At 40.0% G+C, this 20,436-nt stretch overlaps 1 protein-coding gene across 4 annotated transcripts in view; it reads left to right on the forward strand.

Annotated features, from left to right (window-relative positions):
• Positions 1–20,436, forward strand: part of SCAMP1 (secretory carrier membrane protein 1) — a 125,771-nt gene that overhangs the window by 33,020 nt on the left and 72,315 nt on the right. For all 4 annotated transcript variants that reach the window (XM_055536643.1, XM_055536645.1, XM_055536646.1 and 1 more), the window contains exon 2: positions 2,684–2,761. In XM_055536643.1, the coding sequence (XP_055392618.1) occupies positions 2,684–2,761 (78 nt within the window). The remainder of the gene's footprint in view (positions 1–2,683; positions 2,762–20,436) is intronic.

The following is a 20,436-nucleotide window of genomic DNA, read 5'->3' on the forward strand; positions in this document are numbered from 1 at the left end:
GCCATGAAGTGATGGGACTGGATGCCATGATCTTAGTTTTCTGAATGTTGAGCTTTAAGCCAACTTTTTCACTCTCCTCTTTTACTTTCAAGAGGCTCTTTAGTTCCTCTTCACTTTCTGCCATAAGGGTGGTGTCATCTGCATATCTGAGGTTATTGATACTTCTCCCGGCAGTCTTGATTCCAGCTTGTGCTTCATCCAGCCCAACGTTTCTCATGATGTACTCTGCATATAAGTTAAATAAGCAGGGTGACAATATACAGCCTTGACGTACTCCTTTTCCTATTTGGAACCAGTCTGTTGTTCCATGTCCAGTTCTAACTGTTGCTGCCTGACCTGCATACAGGTTTCTCGAGAAGCAGGTCAGGTGATCTGGTATTCCCAACTCTTTCAGAATTTTCCACAGTTTCTTGTGATCCACACAGTCAAAGGCTTTGGCATAGTCAATAAAGCAGAAATAGATGTTTTTCTGGAACTCTCTTGCTTTTTTGATGATCCAGCGGATGTTGGCAATTTGATCTCTGGTTCCTCTGCCTTTTCTAAAACCAGCTTGAACATCTGGAAGTTTATGGTTCACATATTGCTGAAGCCTGGCTTGGAGAATTTTGAGCATTACTTTACTAGCATATGAGATGAGTGCAATTGTGCGGTAGTTTGAGCATTCTTTGGCATTGCCTTTCTTGGGGATTGGAATGAAAACTGACCTTTTCCAGTCCTGTGGCCACTGCTGAGTTTTCCAAATTTGCTGGCATATTGAGTGTAGCACTTTCACAGCATCATAAAGACCTGTTTACTGATTTCTTGTATTCGAACATGTCACAGTCTAATTTGGGGAAAAAAGACTTGCATGAAGCTCATCATGGTTCAGTGAAATAAATGCTAATGGAGGTAAATACCAAGTTATGTGGGAACATTGAGATTGTGACAGAGTGACTGGGTTATCAGGCAGGTATCAGGAAGATTACTGGTTAGCATATGAGGTAGTCTTCGGGTTGAGTCTTTAAGGAAGAGGAGGAGATTGCCAGGCTGACTGTGCCTGGAAGAGTATTCCTGTGTGAGGAAGCAATGCCAAGGAAGCACATGGTGTCTGAGGACTCAGGTCACCTGGTTTTGTGGTGGATGGTGTGGGCTGGGCCTCATGACTGCAGCTGGACATCCAGATTCACTAGGTCTCCACTTCTTGACCCTGAACCCACTTCCAAATTTTAAGCACAGCAATGTCAACTTGATCAAAAATTGTATCAAAATATTCATGTTTCTTTTTTTCTTAATTCCACCCCCCGAAGCATACATCCACTCTTGATAATCTTTCTAGTCATTTTTTAATAAACTTGGGCGGGAAACCCTGAGAAGTAGAGGGATTTCATTTCCTCCTTCCCATTTTATTGTTGAGCAAACCTAAAGCCTTTATTTTTCATTTGTGCTGTACTTTTAATTTGTCTTTACCACTTGCTTATTGCCAAGTGTGAGGCTTTTTATGCAGTAGCTTGTTTTGTTTGGTTAAGGGAAAAGGATTGGCAAGGTGAGAATGGTTGTAAGAGTTGATAAAGCTGGAAGGTAGGCAGGGGCTAGTTCAGATAGTCAGAAGCCTTGTGTCGCATTTTGAGGAAGCTGTATTTTATAGTTGAGAGTCTCTAAAAATCTGAAATGGATAAGGGGCAGAGCAGAGGGGTTGGAGGAGGGGAATGAGAAGATTAGCTTTACATTTTTGAAAGGTAATTTTGGCTTTGTTGAGGAAGATGGATTAGAGAAGGAACAGTGTAGACAAGGGAGCAGTGGTCCCCACCAGCAGCGTCACCTGGGAACTTGTTAGAACTGCAGATTCTCAGGTCCCACCCCAGACATATTGAACCAGAAACTCTGGGAGTAGGGTGCAGCAGTGTGTGTTTTATTTGATTCTGATGAATGTGAAAGTTTAACTAACGTGATGTAAAGGCTGATGAGGCTGTACATTATGGTTTGCATTTGCCTTTCATGTTAATTATGTAGTCAATTTTGTTGAGATGTTCATTATATTAGTATCTTACATTTCACAATCAAGAGAAATAGAGTAACTAGGATTTTGTGATTCAGTTATTTATATGAAAGCCTAATATGAAGATTTGAAAAGTTGGGATAGTGTGGTGATAATACTTGGAAAAGGGAGACAGTCTAGGATCATGTGGAACAGTATAAACTACAGTCATAGAGAAACACTTTGTAGAATAAAACGAGTAAGAGGGGCTTAATCTTGAGTACTCTAGGTGTTGCCTGTATGTGACATTGATTTGTACTGTGGTACTTAAATCTGCAGTAGGGAAAACTGAAGACATTATTTTCAAGAAAAAAAGGGGGACATGAACTCTTTGTGGAGCCCAAAGGAAGGGATGGATTTACTCAAGATTTGCTAAGATGCAATTGGTTCCACACAACTGTTAAGAGGTGGTCTATTTTTGTTCTTTAAATAATAGTAGTTGATTTGCATCTAACCTAGTTTTCATTTCTTTTTCTTTGAGGGTGTGAGGGCTGTGGGTTTAAATTTCAACTTTGTGGAAATGGGACTGAGTAAATCTGATAATCTTCTTTATTTTCCTCTGTTAGCTTAGCTGGGTGACCAAACATACAGATAAAACAAATGCTTTGTAAATATAAATGTATCTTAAAGGATAAGTAACCTTTTTTTCTCCTTTGAATTTTATTCCAGGACCCATCAGTTACACAAGTGACAAGAAATGTCCCACCAGGACTTGATGAATACAATCCATTCTCAGATTCCAGAACAGTAAGACTATTTTTAATTGGACTACTTTTAAATATTAAAATGGAAATTAAATGGGATTTATATCTCAGTTATGGTTTCTTTTAAGTTAATAAATTTATATAAAACAAGCTGTTAGTGTTTTATTTAGAATTTAGCAAGTTCTTTTTTTTTTTTAAAAAAAGGAATATTCCAAGTAATTGAAAATACCATGATGGTTCTACAAATTGCTAATAACCCCTCTAATATGTTAATATTGCTACAGTTTTTTAAACAGGGGAGATTTTTTGCTATCCATGTTGTTTTCATGGTAATACAGGGTGATGTTTTCTTACAGAGATGTTTGTACAGAACTGTACCATTAATATTTGTATGATTGTCATCTGAATTAGGTGATTCTGAATAAGACTAGCCTTCTCCTCTGGTCAACTAGAATCTCTGGAACTTTATCCGGCCTAGAGACATAATCTTCTCAAAATGAAGTCTTGGTTTATAAAATGAAGGAGTATGGACAAATCCCTCAGGACAGGGTTCTCTACCTTGAATGCATGTTAGAAGCAGCTGGGCAACTTTATTACAGTGTCTGTTAGGGCCCTAATCCCTCATAAGGCAGCTTTTTGTTTTTCCTTTCATCCTTTAGATAATTTTACTGTGAGCCAGTTTTGAGGACTACTGAAGATAGGTTGAGAATTCTCTCTCAAAAATTCTCTGGCAAATAATTTTGTCTCCTGTGTTTGAGCCTTTAGCTTAAATATCACATTCTTGAGGCCCTTAGTTTTAAACATTGTTAGCTCCTGAAATTTTAGTCATCCTGATATTAAAGATATTGAAGTTCTTCAGTTCTGTGCTTGCATTTACATGTCAGCATAAGGATCCTTAATTGATCATCTCTTCCTGAAGATCATATTTTTCATAATCTAGAAAATAATTCTGGAAGATCATATAGGGTTTTGCTTGGAAATATCTTCATGGTTTATTAACTTTTTAGTTTTAGGAAGAAGTTTGTGCAAGATAAAAGCCCTAAAATAAGGGTGAACTTTTAAATTTCACTTTATTTCAAAGTCCTCATTTATTTTAACAGCCTCTGTTTTTGTGTAGCAACTGCAACCCAGGCTGAGATCATTAAGTTTTCATTGAGCATGTCAGTTTCATATTGAACCCTGTGAAATGACCAGTAAGTTGACCAGTGTTGACATGTAAAGATAGCAATGTTATATGGCACAACCTTATAGAAAACTGTGAAAAAGTACGAGATTGCAACTTGGTAGGAGTTGAAAGGAAGAAAAAGAGCCTGGTATATTTTATTCCATTATATGTAATTCTTCTAACATGATTTCTGGAGGGTAGAGATTTGAATGACTGTTAAAGTTTGTTGGTGATGAATAAAGAGAGATTTTTATATACTTTTTGGGAAGGTTTTACTAGCAATAAATATGTTTAACCTTTTTACAGTAGTAGTTTTAGATTATTCTTTGTGGTAATGTTAATAGTAGTGTTCTTCAACAAGTTGTCTACTTTGTGCCCTGTGCTTTTACCTGTATTATCGAATTCTTACGACAACATTGAACATGGATATTTTCTGTTTCCTTTCACTGATAAAGAAACTGAAACACAAGTCATCTAGCTAATAAGTGGCAGAACTGGTTTATGTAACTCACCTTTTTTTTTTTTTTTTATAAAGCTTTTGCCTTTTCCATTTTGCTACTGCTGTATTTAGAGGCAGATGCCTAAGAAGGCAATGGCACCCCACTCCAGTACTCTTGCCTGGAAAATCCCATGGGTGGAGGAGCCTGGTAGGCTGCAGTCCATGGGGTTGCGAAGAGTCGGACATGACTGAGTGACTTGACTTTCACGCATTGGAAAAGGAAATGGCAACCCACTCCAGTGTTCTTGCCTGGAGAATCCCAGGGACAGGGGAGCCTGGTGGGCTGCCATCTATGGGGTCGCACTGAGTCGGACACAACTGAAGCGACTTAGCAGCAGCAGCAGCCTAAGAAATAGGTATAGTCTTGGTCATGGAAATTTTCTCACCTAATTGGGATTTTAAAAAATTACACAAAGAAGATATATCCAAGAAAAAAAAATGTAAATTATGGTTTTAAATGTTTGAGACTTTACAGTCAAGGAAAAATTTTCTGAAAGAATAGCTAGGCAATAATGAACAGCCAGCTTACAATGAAACTTCTCTTAGATTTGATGAGCAATGATACAGTGTCAGAACCAGGAAAATTATTGATGTAAGAGCACTGATGCATTTTTGCACTGAACTTTTTACATTGTGGAAAACACAGGTAAAATAATTTAAAATTTCAGAGTTCTTTTGTTTCATAATGTATGATTTTAGAAATTTGTTTCCCCTCCTTTTCTGCAGCTGTGACTATTTTCTAAGACATAGCAGGTGGACTTGGATAATTGGTTATGATATTTTAGAACTCCAAATACTATTTTAGTGGATTATTGTTATCCATATTTGTTATAGAAAAATATTTGTGAAAGTGAAACAGTCTTCTAGATTGTTGCATAAGGGTGTGGTGAACTACTTGAATTCTAGTAGGAAGATCCTTTAGCAGAATTAGTGTATAGCTTTGTTAAGACTTTAGAAAGTTCCTTTCTTTCTCATTTTTCTTTTTAGGTTTCCTTTTATATTTAAGTTTCTGTTTGAGTGGAAATTTTAAGGAAAGTAACAAATATTTAAATAATTTTAATAATTTATATATTAATTCATGCTATAGTATAAATTCAGAGAAAGGGGTCCTCATAAAATACCATGTAGTTTTTAGACTGAGGGTTGGCAGGATACTGTAAATGTGGTAGTCTGAATTGAGATGTGCTATGAAGTGGAGGGTAGTCTTTGGTTATGAAATAATTTTTTTTGTTTGAACTCAAAATGCAGTTTACCTCTGGTATTATGTTGAGCATGATGGGTTCCCTGGCTTACCCTCTAAAACTTAATATATAAATTACTAGAAGAATTAGTTCATCCTTGAGAATTGTTACATATTTAGGGGGAATGTTTTCCTTTTAAGTTAGGCAACAGTTTAAAATGCCTGTTGCAACTTGATTCTCAACTAGCTTCAGCCACTGGTGATGGCATTCATGGCTTCAGACCGGACTTTTTCTGGCAAGTATTGAAGCATAGGGATACGGAGACAGCCCTATCTGTGTGTATGGAGGAAGTGTGGTACTGTTGGTAAAATCCTCAGTGACGCTTCTCACGGCCTTGTTGACTGTCATGCTGTTTTCCTTCAGGAATAGGCTGTTTTGTTTCTTTCTTGTTCTGCTAGTTGTTGGTATTTATGATTTCTGTCACATAAAGCAGCAAGATCTGCAGAAGAACCAAGAGAAGAAAATTCCAGGTACTAGCATGCTTAGGTGGTCATTTCTGACTGTAAGGGGCATAGGTAATTGATTTATGTATGTAGGAACTGCCTCTAAGTCAGTTCAGGACATGGAGTAGACTGAGAATCATAAGACCTGGATTCTAATCCAGTCCCTGCCACTAATTAGTTGCTACCTTTAGGAAGCCATCTAACCTCTTTGGGCATTTTTAAAAAATTTTATTTTTAATTGAATGATAATTGCTTTACGATGTTGTGTTGGTTTCTGCCATATGTCTACATGACTCGGCCATAAATATCCACATGTCCCCTCCTTCTTGCGCCTAGAACCTCCCTTCCACCTCCCACCAGATCCCACCGCTCTTGCTTGTCGCAGAGCAGCAGGCTGAGCTCCCTGCTCTATACACAACTTCCCTTTAGCTATCTGTTTGTGCATTTTTTTCCCCCAAATGTGTAACAGTGGAACTAGAGAGGAAGATTTGAGTTAAATAATTTCTAATGTCAACTTTTCTTCTGATAATGGATTAAAATTTTAGCTCCAGGAACTGACTGGTTAGTACATAGTATTTTACCTATTTTTAATACTGCAAAAGCAATTTCTGTATGTAATAACTTTTCATTTTCTTTTGGCATACATTTCTGTAAATTTTTTTTTTTCTTTCTCCTTTGCTTCTTGTCTTTCTTGGAGCTCATAATCTGTCCCTTCCGGAACCTTCTTTGTTTCTAGTCTCATTTAATGTTACCTATTGCCTTCTAGTGTCATCGGCTGGAAGCACCAGAGTCGTCTTTGTCTCAAACAGCTTCTTATCCTACATCTAATCAGTAGCCACATCCTGTCATTTATACCTCCAGGAGAGATTATGTGTCCGTCCTTTTCGTTCCTACTAAACTGTCCTAATTCAGGTACTCATGTGAGATAATACAATGGCCTATCTACTTACTGTCTCTAGTTTCTCTTCTTCAAATCTTTTTTTTTTGGCTGTGACTAGAATTATTTTTTTAAGGCCAAGTTCAGATTAGGTCTTCACTCCTTAGAAATGTGTCATATGGGAGACCCAGGTTTGATCCCTGGGTTAGAAAGATCCCCTGGAGAAGGGAAAAGGCTACCCACTCCAGTATTCTTCCCTAGAGGATTACATGGACAGAGGAGCCTGGCAGGCTACAGTTCATGGGGTTAAGAATAACGAATGCCAAGTACATTTTTTGCTTCCCTGGTAGCTCAGCTGGTAAAGAATCTGCTTGCAATGCAGGAGACCCTGGTTCAATTCTTAGGTCGGGAAGATACCCTGGAGAAGGGATAGGCTACCAACTCCAGTATTCTTGGGCTTCCCTGGTGGCTCAGACGGTAAAGAAACCGCCTGCAATGTGGGAGATCTGGGTTTGATCCCTGGGTTGTGAAGAAGAGGAGGGCGTGGCAACCCACTCCAGTATTCTTGCCTGGAGAATTCCCATGGACAGAGGAGCCTGGTGGTCTGCAGTCCATGGGATCTCAAAGAGTTGGAAACCACTGAGTGACTAAGCACAGTATCTTTTTAAAAAAAAATTTTTTTATTACTTTATCTTTTAGAGCAGTTTTAGGTTTGTAGAAAAATTGAGCAGAAAGTAGAAGGTCTCATCAGACTTCTCCCCTTGACCGTCTTTTAAATCTTATCTTCTAATGTGCTGTTTGCTCCAGCTAAAGTCATCTACTTTCTAACTCACAACCCATTGAGACTACCTCCCCTAGACCTAATACTGGTTATTGAATGGAGTAAAGAGATACTGTGTGCTCATAAGCCTGGCTCCCCTAGACTATGCTCACCTCCTTTAATGGGTCAAGATGAATCTCTCATAGTAGATATATTCATTTTCTACTGTTATGTAACAAATTACTACAGACTTAGCAGCTTGAAAAAGCACACATTTATTATTTTATCATGTCTATAGGTCAGGAGTTTGGACACAGCTTAACTGGGTCATTTGTTCAGGGTTTCACATGGTTGTGATCAAGGTGTTGTCTAGGCTCCATTCTCATCCAAAGGCTTGACAGGAAAGATCGTTTCCATGCTCATTCAGGTTGTTGGCAGAATTAATATCCTTGTGGTTATATGACTAGGGGCCCTAGCTGTTGGCTGGCTGTCAGCTGGAGACCAGCCTCAGGCTATTGATACTGTCCACAGTTCCTAGAGGCTGCATGGTTTCTTGCCACAGGGGTTTCCCCATCATGGCCACTCATTTCAGAGAGTCTGCAGAGTTTCTCACACTGTTGTACTAAAATAGAGTATCTCTGTTGTATAATGTAATCAAGGGAATGATACCCTGTCATTGTTACCATATTTTGTTGATTAGAAGCATATCACAGGTCATACATACACTCAAGGAGAGGGTATTACATTAAGACATGAACACGAGGAGGGGAAAATCATTGAGGTTCATCCTAGGTTTTGTGTGCCACACTGGAAATAAGATGGCACTTTAGGGTTAAGACTGTATTACTTCATATCTCTTCATCCCCATTTAGATGGAGTCTCCAGAACACTTATCCCTCCCTGCTCTCCACACTTGACTACTCTAAGTTTATCAGGACCAATCTCACTATGTCCTTGATTCCCGTTTATGTCATTCTCTACAGGAGGCCCTAGACTCTTTTACATCTCTTGGATTTTAATCCTCATGATGCTTTTGCACATTACTGATTCTGAACCCTTCTGTTTCCTTAATTCCTAAAACTTTACATGTGCTCTCTGGAAGTCAGAGTCTAACTTCACCAAAATCCCCTGTATCTTTATGTTTTTCTCTGAATGTTTTGTCCTTTGCCCTGGCCTTTCTATGAGGACACTGCTTCCCCTGTAACCTTCTCAAAAACCAGCTGCTTTTTCTCTCACTATTCTCAGACAACTGGCATCAAATTTGGGTATATGTTGTCTTGATTTCTAGTTGCTACTTCTAGACAGTCTTCCTCCTTTCTGTCAAAAATATTTTGTGTCATCATTTGACTCTTATGTCATCAGATTATAATTGGATCCCAGGACTTATTGTGGGTATCATCTACTGATCCCTGAATTATTGCCTCTTATTTCTCTATTTTTTTCCCCATTTTCTTAAGTTTCCTTCTTGGTTCACTATTACTCTTTTTTTTTTTTTAGTCTATTCGTTCTGCTACTGGCTTATTTATTTATTTTTAATTTAAATTTATTTATTTTAATTGGAGGCTAATTACTTTACAATATTGTATTGGTTTTGCCATACATCAACATGAATCCGCCACGGGTGTACACGTGTTTCCCATCCTGAACCCCCCTCCCAAATCCCGCCCCGTACCATCCCTCTGGGTCATCCCAGTGCACCAGCCCCAAGCATCCTGTATCCTGCATCAAACCTGGACTGGCGATTTGTTTCTTATATGATATTATACATGTTTCAGTGCCATTCTCCCAAATCATCCTACCCTCTCCCTCTCCCACAGAGTCCAAAAGACTGTTCTATACATCTGTGTCTCTTTTGCTGTCTCACATACAGGGTTATCATTACCATCTTTCTAAATTCCATATATATGTATTAGTATACTGTATTGGTGTTTTTCTTTCTGGCTTACTTCACTCTGTATAATAGGCTCCAGTTTCATCCACCTCATTAGAACTGATTCAAATGTATTCTTTTTAATGGCTGAGTAATACTCCATTGTGTATATGTACCACAGCTTTCTTATCCATTCATCTGCTGATGGACATCTAGGTTGCTTCCATGTCCTGGCTATTATAAACAGTGCTGCGATGAACATTGGGGTACACGTGTCTCTTTCAGTTCTGGTTTCCTTGGTGTGTATGCCCAGCAGTGGGATTGCTGGGTCATAAGACAGTTCTATTTCCAGTTTTTTAAGGAATCTCCACACTGTTCTCCATAGTGGCTGTACTAGTTTGCATTCCCACCAACAGTGTAAGAGGGTTCCCTTTTGTCCACACCCTCTCCAGCACTTATTACTTGTAGACTTTTGGATAGCAACCATTCTGACTGGTGTGAAATGGTACCTCATTGTGGTTTTGATTTGCATTTCTCTGGTAATGAGTGATGTTGAGCATTCATTGTTTTGGGGTGAAATGTCCTATAGATGTGAATTAGGTCTAACTTGTCTATTGTATCATTTAAAGTTTGTGTTGCCTTGTTAATTTTCTGTTGATCTATCCATAGGTGTGAGTGGGGTACTAAAGTGTCCCACTATTATTGTATTATTGTTAATTTTCCCTTTCATACTTGTTAGCATTTGTCTTACATATTGTGGTGCTCCTATGTTGGGTGCATATATATTTATAATTGTTATATCTTCTTCTTGGATTGATCCTTTGATCATTATATAATGTCCTTCTTTGTCTCTTTTCACAGCCTTTGTTTTATAGTCTATTTTATCTGATATGAGTATTGCTACTCCTGCTTTCGTTTGGTCTCTATTTGCATAGAATATCTTTTTCCAGCCCTTCACTCTCAGTCTGTGTGTATCCCTTGTTTTGAGGTGGGTCTCTTGTAGACAGCATATATAGGGGTCTTGTTTCTGTATTGTTTTTGTATCCATTTTCACTATTTGGTTGGGGCATTCAACCCATTTATGTTTAAGGTAATTATTGATAAGTATGATCCTATTGCCATTTACTTTATTGTTTTGGGTTCGAGTTTATACACCCTTTTTGTGTTTCCTGTCTAGAGAAGATCCTTTATCATTTGTTGGAGAGCTGGTTTGGTGGTGCTGAATTCTCTCAGCTTTTGGTTGTTTGTAAAGCTTTTGATTTCTCCTTCATATTTGAATGAGATCCTTGCTGGGTACAGTAGAAGAAGACAAAAAGAAAGAAAATACTTGAGGAGATAATCATTGAAAACTTCCCTAAAATGGGGAAGGAAATAATCACCCAAGTCCAAGAAATACAGAGAGTCCCAAACACGATAAACCCAAAGCGAAATACCCCAAAACATGTATTAATCAAATTAACAAAGATCAAACACAAAGAACAAATATTAAAAGCAGCAAGGGAAAAACAACAAATAACACACAAGGGGATTCCCATAAGGATAACAGCTGGTCTTACAATAGAAACTCTTCAGGCCAGGAGGGAATGGCAAGACATACTTAAAGTGATGAAAGAAAATAACCTACAGCCCAGATTACTGTCTTTTTGTCTTCTTCTTCTGGGACCCCTATGATTTGAATGTTGGGGCATTTAATATTGTCCTGGAGGTCTCTGAGATTGTCCTCATTTCTTTTAATTCGTTTTTCTTTTTTCCTCTCTGATTCATTTATTTCTACCATTCTATCTTCTACTTCACTAATCCTATCTTCTGCCTCTGTTATTCTACTATTTGTTGCCTCCAGAGTGTTTTTGATCTCATTTATTGCATTATTCATTATATATTGACTCTTTTTTATTTCTTCTAGGTCCTTGTTAAACCTTTCTTGCATCTTCTCAATCCTTGTCTCCAGGCTATTTATCTGTGATTCCATTTTAATTTCAAGATTTTGGATCAATTTCACTATCATTGTTTGGAATTCTTTATCAGGTAGATTCCCTATCTCTTCCTCTTTGGTTTGGTTTGGTGGGCATTTATCCTGTTCCTTTATCTGCTGGGTATTCCTCTGTCTCTTCATCTTGTTTATATTGCTGCGTTTGGGGTGTCCTTTCTGTATTCTGGCAGTTTGTGGAGTTCTCTTTATTGTGGCGTTTCCTCTCTGTGGGTGGGGTTGTGTGGGTGGCTTGTCAAGGTTTCTTGGTTAGGGAAGCTTGTGTCGGTGTTCTGGTGGGTGGAGCTGGATTTCTTCTCTCTGGAGTGCAATGAAGTGTCCAGTAATGAGTTATGAGATGTCAGTGGTTTTGGAGTAACTTTGGGCAGCCTGTATATTGAAGCTCAGGGCTGTGTTCCTGTGTTGCTGGAGAATTTGCATGGTATGTCTTGCTCTGGAACTTGTTGGCCCTTGGGTGGTGCTTGGTTTCAGTGTAGGTATGGAGGCATTTGATGAGCTGCTGTCGATTAATGTTCCCTGGAGTCAGGAGTTCTCTGGTGTTCTCAGGATTTGGACTTAAGCCTCCTGCTTCTGGTTTTCAGTCTTATTTTTACAGTAGTCTGAAGACTTCTCCTTCTATACAGCACTGTTGATAAAACATCTAGGTTAAAGATGAAAAGTTTCTCCACAGTGAGGGACACCCAGAGAGGTTCACAGAGTTACATGGAGAAGAGAAGAGGGAGTGAGAGGTGACCCAAATGAGATGAGGTGGAATCAAAAGGGGAGAGAGCAAGCTAGCCAGTAATCACTTCCTTATGTGCACTCCACAGTTTGGACCGCTCAGAGATGTTCACAGAGTTATACAGAGAAGAGAAGAAGGAGGAAGGAGACAGGTGGCCAGGAAGATAAAAGGGGGGAATCAAAAGGAGCGAGACAGATCCAGTCAGTAATCAGTTCCCTAAGTGTTCTCCACCGTCTGGAACACACTGGTGATTCACAGAGTTGGGTAGAGAAGAGAAGGGGGAGGGAGAAGACAGAGGCGACCTGGTAGAGAAAAAGGAGAGAGCAGTCAAACCAGTAATCTCACTCCCAAGTAAAAATGGGTACTGAAGATTGGGTTCTTAAAGGTACAAAATTGATAACAAATACCAAAAAGCAAAGATTAAAAATCTAGAGTAGAGGTTGGATTTTCAAAAATACAATATTAAAGAAAAGAAGAAAAAAAAAAAGACAAAGTCAAAAAATTATTAAAAAAATATATATATATGAAGTTTGCTTTAAAAAAATAGGGTCTTTTTTTTTTTTGCAACGTAATAGTAGGTTATAAAAGTGAAAATTAAAGGAGTAATAGAGGACTTAGAAATTTAAAAAAATGATCGTAAAAATAGTAAAAATATATCTAGGATTTTCTCTGGTGTTGTTGTGGGCAGTGTGGAATCAGTTCATTTTCGGATAGTTCTTTGGTCTGGCTTATATTTCTCAAGATCTATAGGTCCCTTCCTATGTAGTCGGCACTAACTACAGGGTTTTAATCTACTGCACCTGTCACTTCCCAGGCGGTTCCCTTGGTTTTAGCTTCTTCTGTTTGCTGGTCTCTTCAGTGTCTGATTTCCGACCTGACACAAGGGGGCGGTGGTGGACACTTTTTTAGGCTCACTTGTTCAGTCGGGCTGTGAGGAGGGAGGAACGCTTCAAACAAATAACACTGGCGTGTGCTCGCAGTGTCTCAGCCACACTGGGCCTGCCCCCGCTCATGGCATGTGCACGCTCCCTGCCCGCACAGCTCAGGCTCTAGGTTGCTCCGCCGGAACCGTCCGAGGCCGGCCCTTGGCTGCATGCACCTCCCAGGTCTAAGCTGCTCAGATTCAGGCACTCGGGTAGTCCTCAGAGGTGTAGACTGGGTTGGGCCTGCGTTTTGTGCCCTTCCCAGGTTTGAGCAGCTCAGGTGATGAGGTGTTTGGCGAGCACGGTCACTGCGACTTATCGCCTCCCCCATCCCTGTTGCTTGGTTTTTTGGGTGTACAACCGGCATGCCTTCTCAGGTGGATGTTGACCGTCCAGAACCCCAAGAAGTCTTAGTTAGCAAAGAAGCTTGCTTGCAGTTTGGTAGATAATGTCTCTCTGGGGCTGCGATCGCCCCCCTTCCGGCTCTGGCTGCCTGTCACCGGAGGGGGATGGTCTGCAGCCGGCTAGTTCTGTTCAGTCCTTTGTTCTGTGTGCAGGCCTGGCGGTGTCTTAGGTTAGGGCTTTTCATGTAGCTCTAGTCAGTCCTTTGTTCCGTGTGCAGGCCTGGCGGTGTCTTAGGTTAGGGCTTTTCGCGTGGTAGCTATCCCACAGTCTGGTTTGCTGTCCCAAGTTAGTTCGCTCAGATTGCTCTTGCGGCATTCAGGCCCGGTCCTTACTCTAAGCAATGCAGCCTGTGCCTCCCTGCCCAGCCCCCGCTTGCTAGTGGCGGGCGCAGGCGCCTCCGCTGCTTCTCCACTGGGGGAGTTACCGTTGGGCTCGTAATCTGTGGGTTTTAATTATTTATTTATTTTTCCTCCCTGTTATGTTGCCCTCTATGCTTCCAAGGCTCTCTGCAGACTTGGCAGTGAGAGTGTTTCCTAGTGTTTGGAAACTTCTCTCTTTTTAAGACTCTCTTCCCGGGATGGAGCTCCATCCCTAGCTATTTTGTCTCTTTTTTTGTCTTTTATATTTTTTCCTACCTCCTTTCGAAGACAGTGGGCTGCTTTTCTGGGTGCCTGATGTCCTCTGCCGGCATTCAGAAGTTGTTTTGTGGAATTTACTAAGCGTTTAAATGTTCTTGTGATGAATTTGTGGGGGAGAAAGTGGTCTCCCTGTCCTATTCCTCTGCCATCTTAGGACTGCCCCACTATTACTCTTTCTAATGCTGTTTGTATTTTGTAATTTTAAAACTTTTTTTATGTTTAATTGATGGATAATTGCTTTACAGTATTGTGTTGGTTTTTGCCATACATCAACATGAATCAGTCACAGGTATACATATGTCCCCTCCCTTTGGAACCTCCCTCCCACCTCCCCCCCCATCTCACCTCTCTGTGTTATCACAGAGCACTGGTTTGCTCTCCCCGAGTCATACAGCAAATTCCCACTGGCGATCTGTTTTACATATGGTAGTGTATATGTTTCCATGCTACTCTCTCCATTTGTCCCACGCTCTCTTTCCCTGACTCTGTGTTTGAAAGTCTGTTCTCTATGTCTGCGTCTCCATTGCTGCCCTGCAGATCGGTTCATTCACCTCATTAGAACTGACTCAAATGCGTTCCTTTTTTATGGCTCAGTAATATTCCATTGTGTATATGTCCCACAGCTTCTTTATCCATTCATCTGTTTATGAACCTTTTGGTTGCTTCCATGTCCTTGCTCTTGTAAATAGTGCTTCAATGAACATTGGTATAATGTGTCTTTTTCAGTTATGGTTTTCTCAGGGAATATGCCCAGTAGTGCAATTGTTGGGTTATATGGTAGTTTTATTTCTAGTTTATTAAGAATCTCTATACTGTCCTCCATAGTGGTTTACATTTACTTAACATTTTACATTGAATTTACATTCCCACAAACAGTGCAAGAGAGTTCTCTCTTCTCCACACCCCCTCCAGCATTTATTGTGATTATGGCTATTCTGAGCAGTGTGAGGTGATACCTCATTGTAGCTTTGATTTGCATTTCTCTAATCCTGGCCAGTTTTGAACATTTTTCCATGTGTTTATTAGCCATCTGTATGTCTTCTTTGGAGGAATGTATGCTTAGATCTTCTGTCCACTGTTTAATTGGGTTGTTTGTTGAGCTGCCTGAGCTGCTTGTATATTTTGGAGATTAATTTTTTGTCAGTTGTTTCACTTGCTATTATTTTCTCCCATTCTGAGGATTGTCTTTTCACCTTGTTTATAGTTTGCTTTGCTGTGCAAAAACTTTTAGGTTTAATTAGGTCCCACTTTTTTTTTTCCCCCATTACTCTTGGAGGTGGTTCATAGAGGATCTTGCTGTGATTTATGTCATATGCTTTCCTCTAAGAGTTTTATAGTTTCTGATTTTATACTTATTTTCAAGTTTATCTTTTTGTATGGTGTTATGAAGTGTTTTAATTTCTTTCTTTTACATGTAGCTGTCCAGTTTTACCAGCACTACTTATTGAAGAGACTATCTTTTCTCCATTGTATATTCTTGCCTCTTTTGTCAAGGATAAGGTGTCCATTGGTGTGTGGGTTTATCTCAGGGTTTTCTATGTTGTTGCATTGATGTATATTTCTGTTTTTGTGCCTGTACCATACTGTCTTGATGACTGTAGCTTTGTAGTGTATTCTGAAGTCAGGAAGGTTGATTCCTCCAGCTCCGTTCTTCTTTCTCAAGATTGCTTTGGTTATTAAGGGTCTCTTGTCTTTCCATATAAATTGTGAATATTTTTTGTGAAATTTTTTTGTTCTAGTTCTGTGACAGATGTCATTGGTAATTTGATAGGGATTGTATTGAATCTGTAGTCTAGTCACTTTCACTGTATCCATCCTTCCAACCCAGGAACATGGAATCTCTCTGCATCTGTTTGTGTCGTCTTTGATTTCTTTCATCAGTGTCCTACAGTTTTCTGTATACAGTTCTTTTGTCTCCTTAGGTAGGTTTGTTCCTAGGTATTTTATTCTTTTGGTTGCAATGGCAAAAGGGATTGATTCCTTAATTTCTCTTTATGATTTTTGTTTGTTAAAGTATAGAAATGTGATTTCTATATATTCTATATACAAGTGATTTCTGTGTGTTGATTTTGTTGATATTGATCATGCAACTTTAATAAATTTACTGATTATCTCTAGTAATTTTCTGATAGTATATTTAGGGTTTTCTATGTATCATAGAAAAACAAACAAAAATTAAAAAAGGAAAAAGAAAAAACCCCACAGGACTGCAGAGAGCCAAAATAGAGTTAGAACAATATAAAGGAAATAAAAAATGTGGTTTAAAAAAGTTCTCCAAAGCTTAAATACAGTTAATAATGAATCAACAACCACAGCATCAGAGGAAAAAAAGAAGAAAAAAATCCAGAACCAATTACAGAACAAATCAAAATATAAGAAGAATAAGAAATGTTTTTCTCGGATCTCAGCTGTCAGTTTCCTTGCCCTTGCCATGAAGGGCAGCTCACCTCTGCCTCCCTACGATGCCTTCCACTACTGGGCTGGTCTCTGGAGTGCTGTGAGCACAGCTCAGACTCTAATCTGGCCCTACTCCTGTGTGTTCTTGCCTCCAGAGACCCCAGCGGCCAGAGCTAGGGTGTTTCCTTTTGTGGGAACTTTGATTGTCCTTTTATGTATTCCATAGGCACAGGTAGAAAAAGAAAGAGAGTTACAGAAAAACATCTACTTCTGCTTTATTGATTATGCCAAAGCCTTTGACTGTGTGGATCACAACAAACTGGAAATTTCTTCAACAGGTGGGAATACCAGATCACCTTACCTGCCTCCTGAGAAATCTGGTTGCAGGACAAGAAGCAGTTAGAACCGGACATAAAACTTCAGACTGGTTCCAAATTGGGAAAGGAGTACATCAAGGCTGTATATTGTCACCCTGCTCATTTAACTTATATGCAGAGTACATCATGCGAAATGCCAGGCTGGATGAAGCACAAGCTGAAATCAAGATTGCTGGGAGAAATATCAATAACCTCAGATATGCAAATGACACCACCCATGTGGCAGAAAGCAAAGAGGAATTAAAGAGCTTCTTGATGAAAGTGAAACAGGAGAGCGAAAAAGTGGGCTTAAATCTCAGTATTCAGAAAACGAAGATCATGGCATCTGGTCCCATCACTTCATGGCAAATAGATGGGGAAATAATGGAAACAGTGAGAGACTTTATTTTCTTGGGCCCCAAAATCACTGCAGATGCTGACCACAGCCATGAAATTCAAAGACGCTTGCCTCTTGGGAGAAAAGCTATGATCAACCTAAACAGCATATTAGGAAACAGAGACATTACTTTGCCAACAAAGGTCCATCTAGTCAAAGCTATGGTTTTTCTGTTAGTCATGTATGGATGTGAGAGTTGGACCATAAGGAAAGCTGAGCGCCAAAGAATTGATGCTTTTGAGCTGTGGTGTTGGAGAAGACTCTTGAGAGTCCCTTGGACTGCAAGGACAATCAAACCAGTCCATCCTAAAGGAAATCAGTGCTGAATATTCATTGGAAGGACTGATGCTAAAGCTGAAGCTCCAGTACTTTGGCCACCTGATACAAAGGACTGACTCATTAGAAAAGGCCCTGATGCTGGGAAAGATTGAAGGCAGGAGGAGAAAGGGATGACAGAGGATGAGATGGTCGGATGGCATCAAAGATTCGATGGACATGAGTTTGAACAAGCTCCGGGAGTTGGTGATGGACAGGGAAGCCTGATGTGCTGCAGTCCATGGGGTCGCTGAGCTGGACATGACTGAGCGACTGAACTGAGACTGAGATAGACAAAGAGTTTGCCAAGTTGATCATGTGGGTTCAATCCGCAGCTTATACAGCTCCTGGAAATGTTGTTGATCCTCTTCCTTAGCCACACTGCCCCTGGAGTACAGTTGTGGTTTTCCCCACCTCTGTATGTGAGTCGACCATAGTCTCTGCTCCCGAGGCTGCACTGGAGGACTTTCTGTGGGAGTGGTGCCGCTGCTTGGATGGCCGGGGCCCTGGCAGCACTGTGTGTGCACGGGAGCTGGTGCTCACAGGCGCAGCAGGTATGGAGCTTGTTGTTGTTCATTTGCTCAGTCATGTCTGGTTCTTTGCAACCCCGTAGACTGCAGCATGCCAGGCTTCCCTGTCCATCACCATCTCCCAAAGTTTGCTCAAACTTACATTCATCAAGTTGGTGATGCCATCCAACCGTCTTGGCCTCTGTTGTCCCCTTCTCCTCCTGCCTTCAATATTTCCCAGCATCAGGATCTTTTCTAATGAGTTGGCTCTTCATATCAGGTGGCCAAAGTATTGGAACTTCAACTTCATCATCAGTGAATATTCAGGGTTGATTTCCTTTAGGATTTGCTGATTTGGTTTCTTGCAGCCCAAAGGACTCTCAAGAGTCTTCTCCAGTACCACAGTTTGAACGCATCAATTCCACACTCAGCCTTCTTTATGGTCCAATTCTCACATTCATACATGACTACTGGAAAAACCATAGCTTTGATTATATGGACTTTTGTTGGCAAAGTAATGTCTCTGCTTTTTAATGTGCCATCTAGGTTTGTTTATGGGGGATGGAACTCACACTGCCTGCTTTGCAATTAGAGTGTTAAGCACTGGACAGCCAGGGAAGTCCCTCTTTTCATTTTCTTGATAGTGTTCTTTGACACACAGAAGTTTTAAATTTTCATGTGAGATTTGTCTATTTTCTATTTCGTTGCTTGTTTCTGTTGTCATGTGTAAGAAGCCATTGCCTAACTGAAAGTCATGAAGGTTTACTCTGAGATTTCTTCTAGGAGTTGTGTAGTTTTAGTGCTTTCATTTAGGTTTATGATCCATTTTGAATTAATTTTCGTGGATGGTATGAGATAGATCACCAGCTTCTTTCTTTTGCCTGTCGCTGTCCACTTGTTCTGGCACCATTTGTTGAAAAGACTTTTCTTCCCCATTGGATTATTTTGACTCTCTTGATGAGCATCAATTGATTGTCAATATAAGAGCATATTTGGGGACTGCAGATTCAATTTAATTTTCTGTGTCTATCCTTATGCCAGTCTCACACTGTCTTGATTACTGTAACTTTGTAACAAAACTTTACCTTGATCTCGTTTCCCTTTTAAGTCTAATTCTCACATCTCTGTTCCTGAAAAACTTTTTCTGCTCCCATTTGCTGTAAAACTCCTGTAAAAAGTTGTCTGCTTTTTTTTTTTTTTTCACCCTGCAAGCCTTTCTCCTAAAAATATTTCAGAAAGGCCTTTGCTACCTCAGTTCAGTTCAGTTCAGTTCAGTTGCTCAGTCGTGTCCGACTCTTTGCGACCCCATGAATCGCAGCACGCCAGGCCTCCCTGTCCATCACCAACTCCCGGAGTTCACTCAGACTCACATCCATGCACTCCACCGAAACACATTTGTCAAGGTAGCCAATTGACTTCCACATTGCTAAATCCGGTGGTGAATTTTCAACCTTATTCCCCATCTATCAACAGTTCTGACAACTGATCACTATCTCATTCTTAGTAAACTTTCTTCCTGTGGCTTTCAGAGCACTTGTTTTTCATTCTCTGTCTCCTTTGCTAATTTCTCTCCTTTCCCTGCTCCTTCACCCCCAGTATTGAAGTGTGCCAGACTTTGCTTCTCTTCTCTTTGATCATTCAAATGGTTATTTCATCAAATCTTACAGCTTTAAATACCATCTTTGTGTTGATGACTCACAAATTTACATCTCTAGCACAGACCTCTGTTCTAAACCCCACATTCATGTGTTCAGCTGTGTACTAGATACGTCTGTCATGGCTGTCTTAGAAATTGGAAATTCATCTTATCCAGTACTGAACTGAGCCCCCTCACTGGAATTCTGCTCATTTTCAATGTTTCTTATTTCTGTCCTGTTAGTTACTTAGGTGAATACCTTGGTGGTATTTCATTATTTCCATTTCCTTACACATCACATTTCTGTTCAGGAATCCTGTTGGCTGTCTCTTACAGATACATACAGGTCTGATGCCTGGTTTCCATAGCCACTACTTGGCTTGAGCTACCATGTTTCCTTGCCTGGATTGCTACAATGGTGGTTTCTTGACTAGTCTCCCTCCTTCCACCTTCAATCTATTTCTAGTTCAGCAGCCAGTGTGATCCCCTTGGGAAAAAGTTGATTATTTCAGACTCCTGCTTAGAGTTCTTCACTAGCTTTTGATTTTCTTCAAAGTAAAACCAAATATCCTTAATATA

Source organism: Bubalus kerabau, chromosome 10 (assembly GCF_029407905.1).
Source record: "Bubalus kerabau isolate K-KA32 ecotype Philippines breed swamp buffalo chromosome 10, PCC_UOA_SB_1v2, whole genome shotgun sequence".
In the NCBI taxonomy this organism is placed as follows: Eukaryota; Metazoa; Chordata; class Mammalia; order Artiodactyla; family Bovidae; genus Bubalus; species Bubalus kerabau.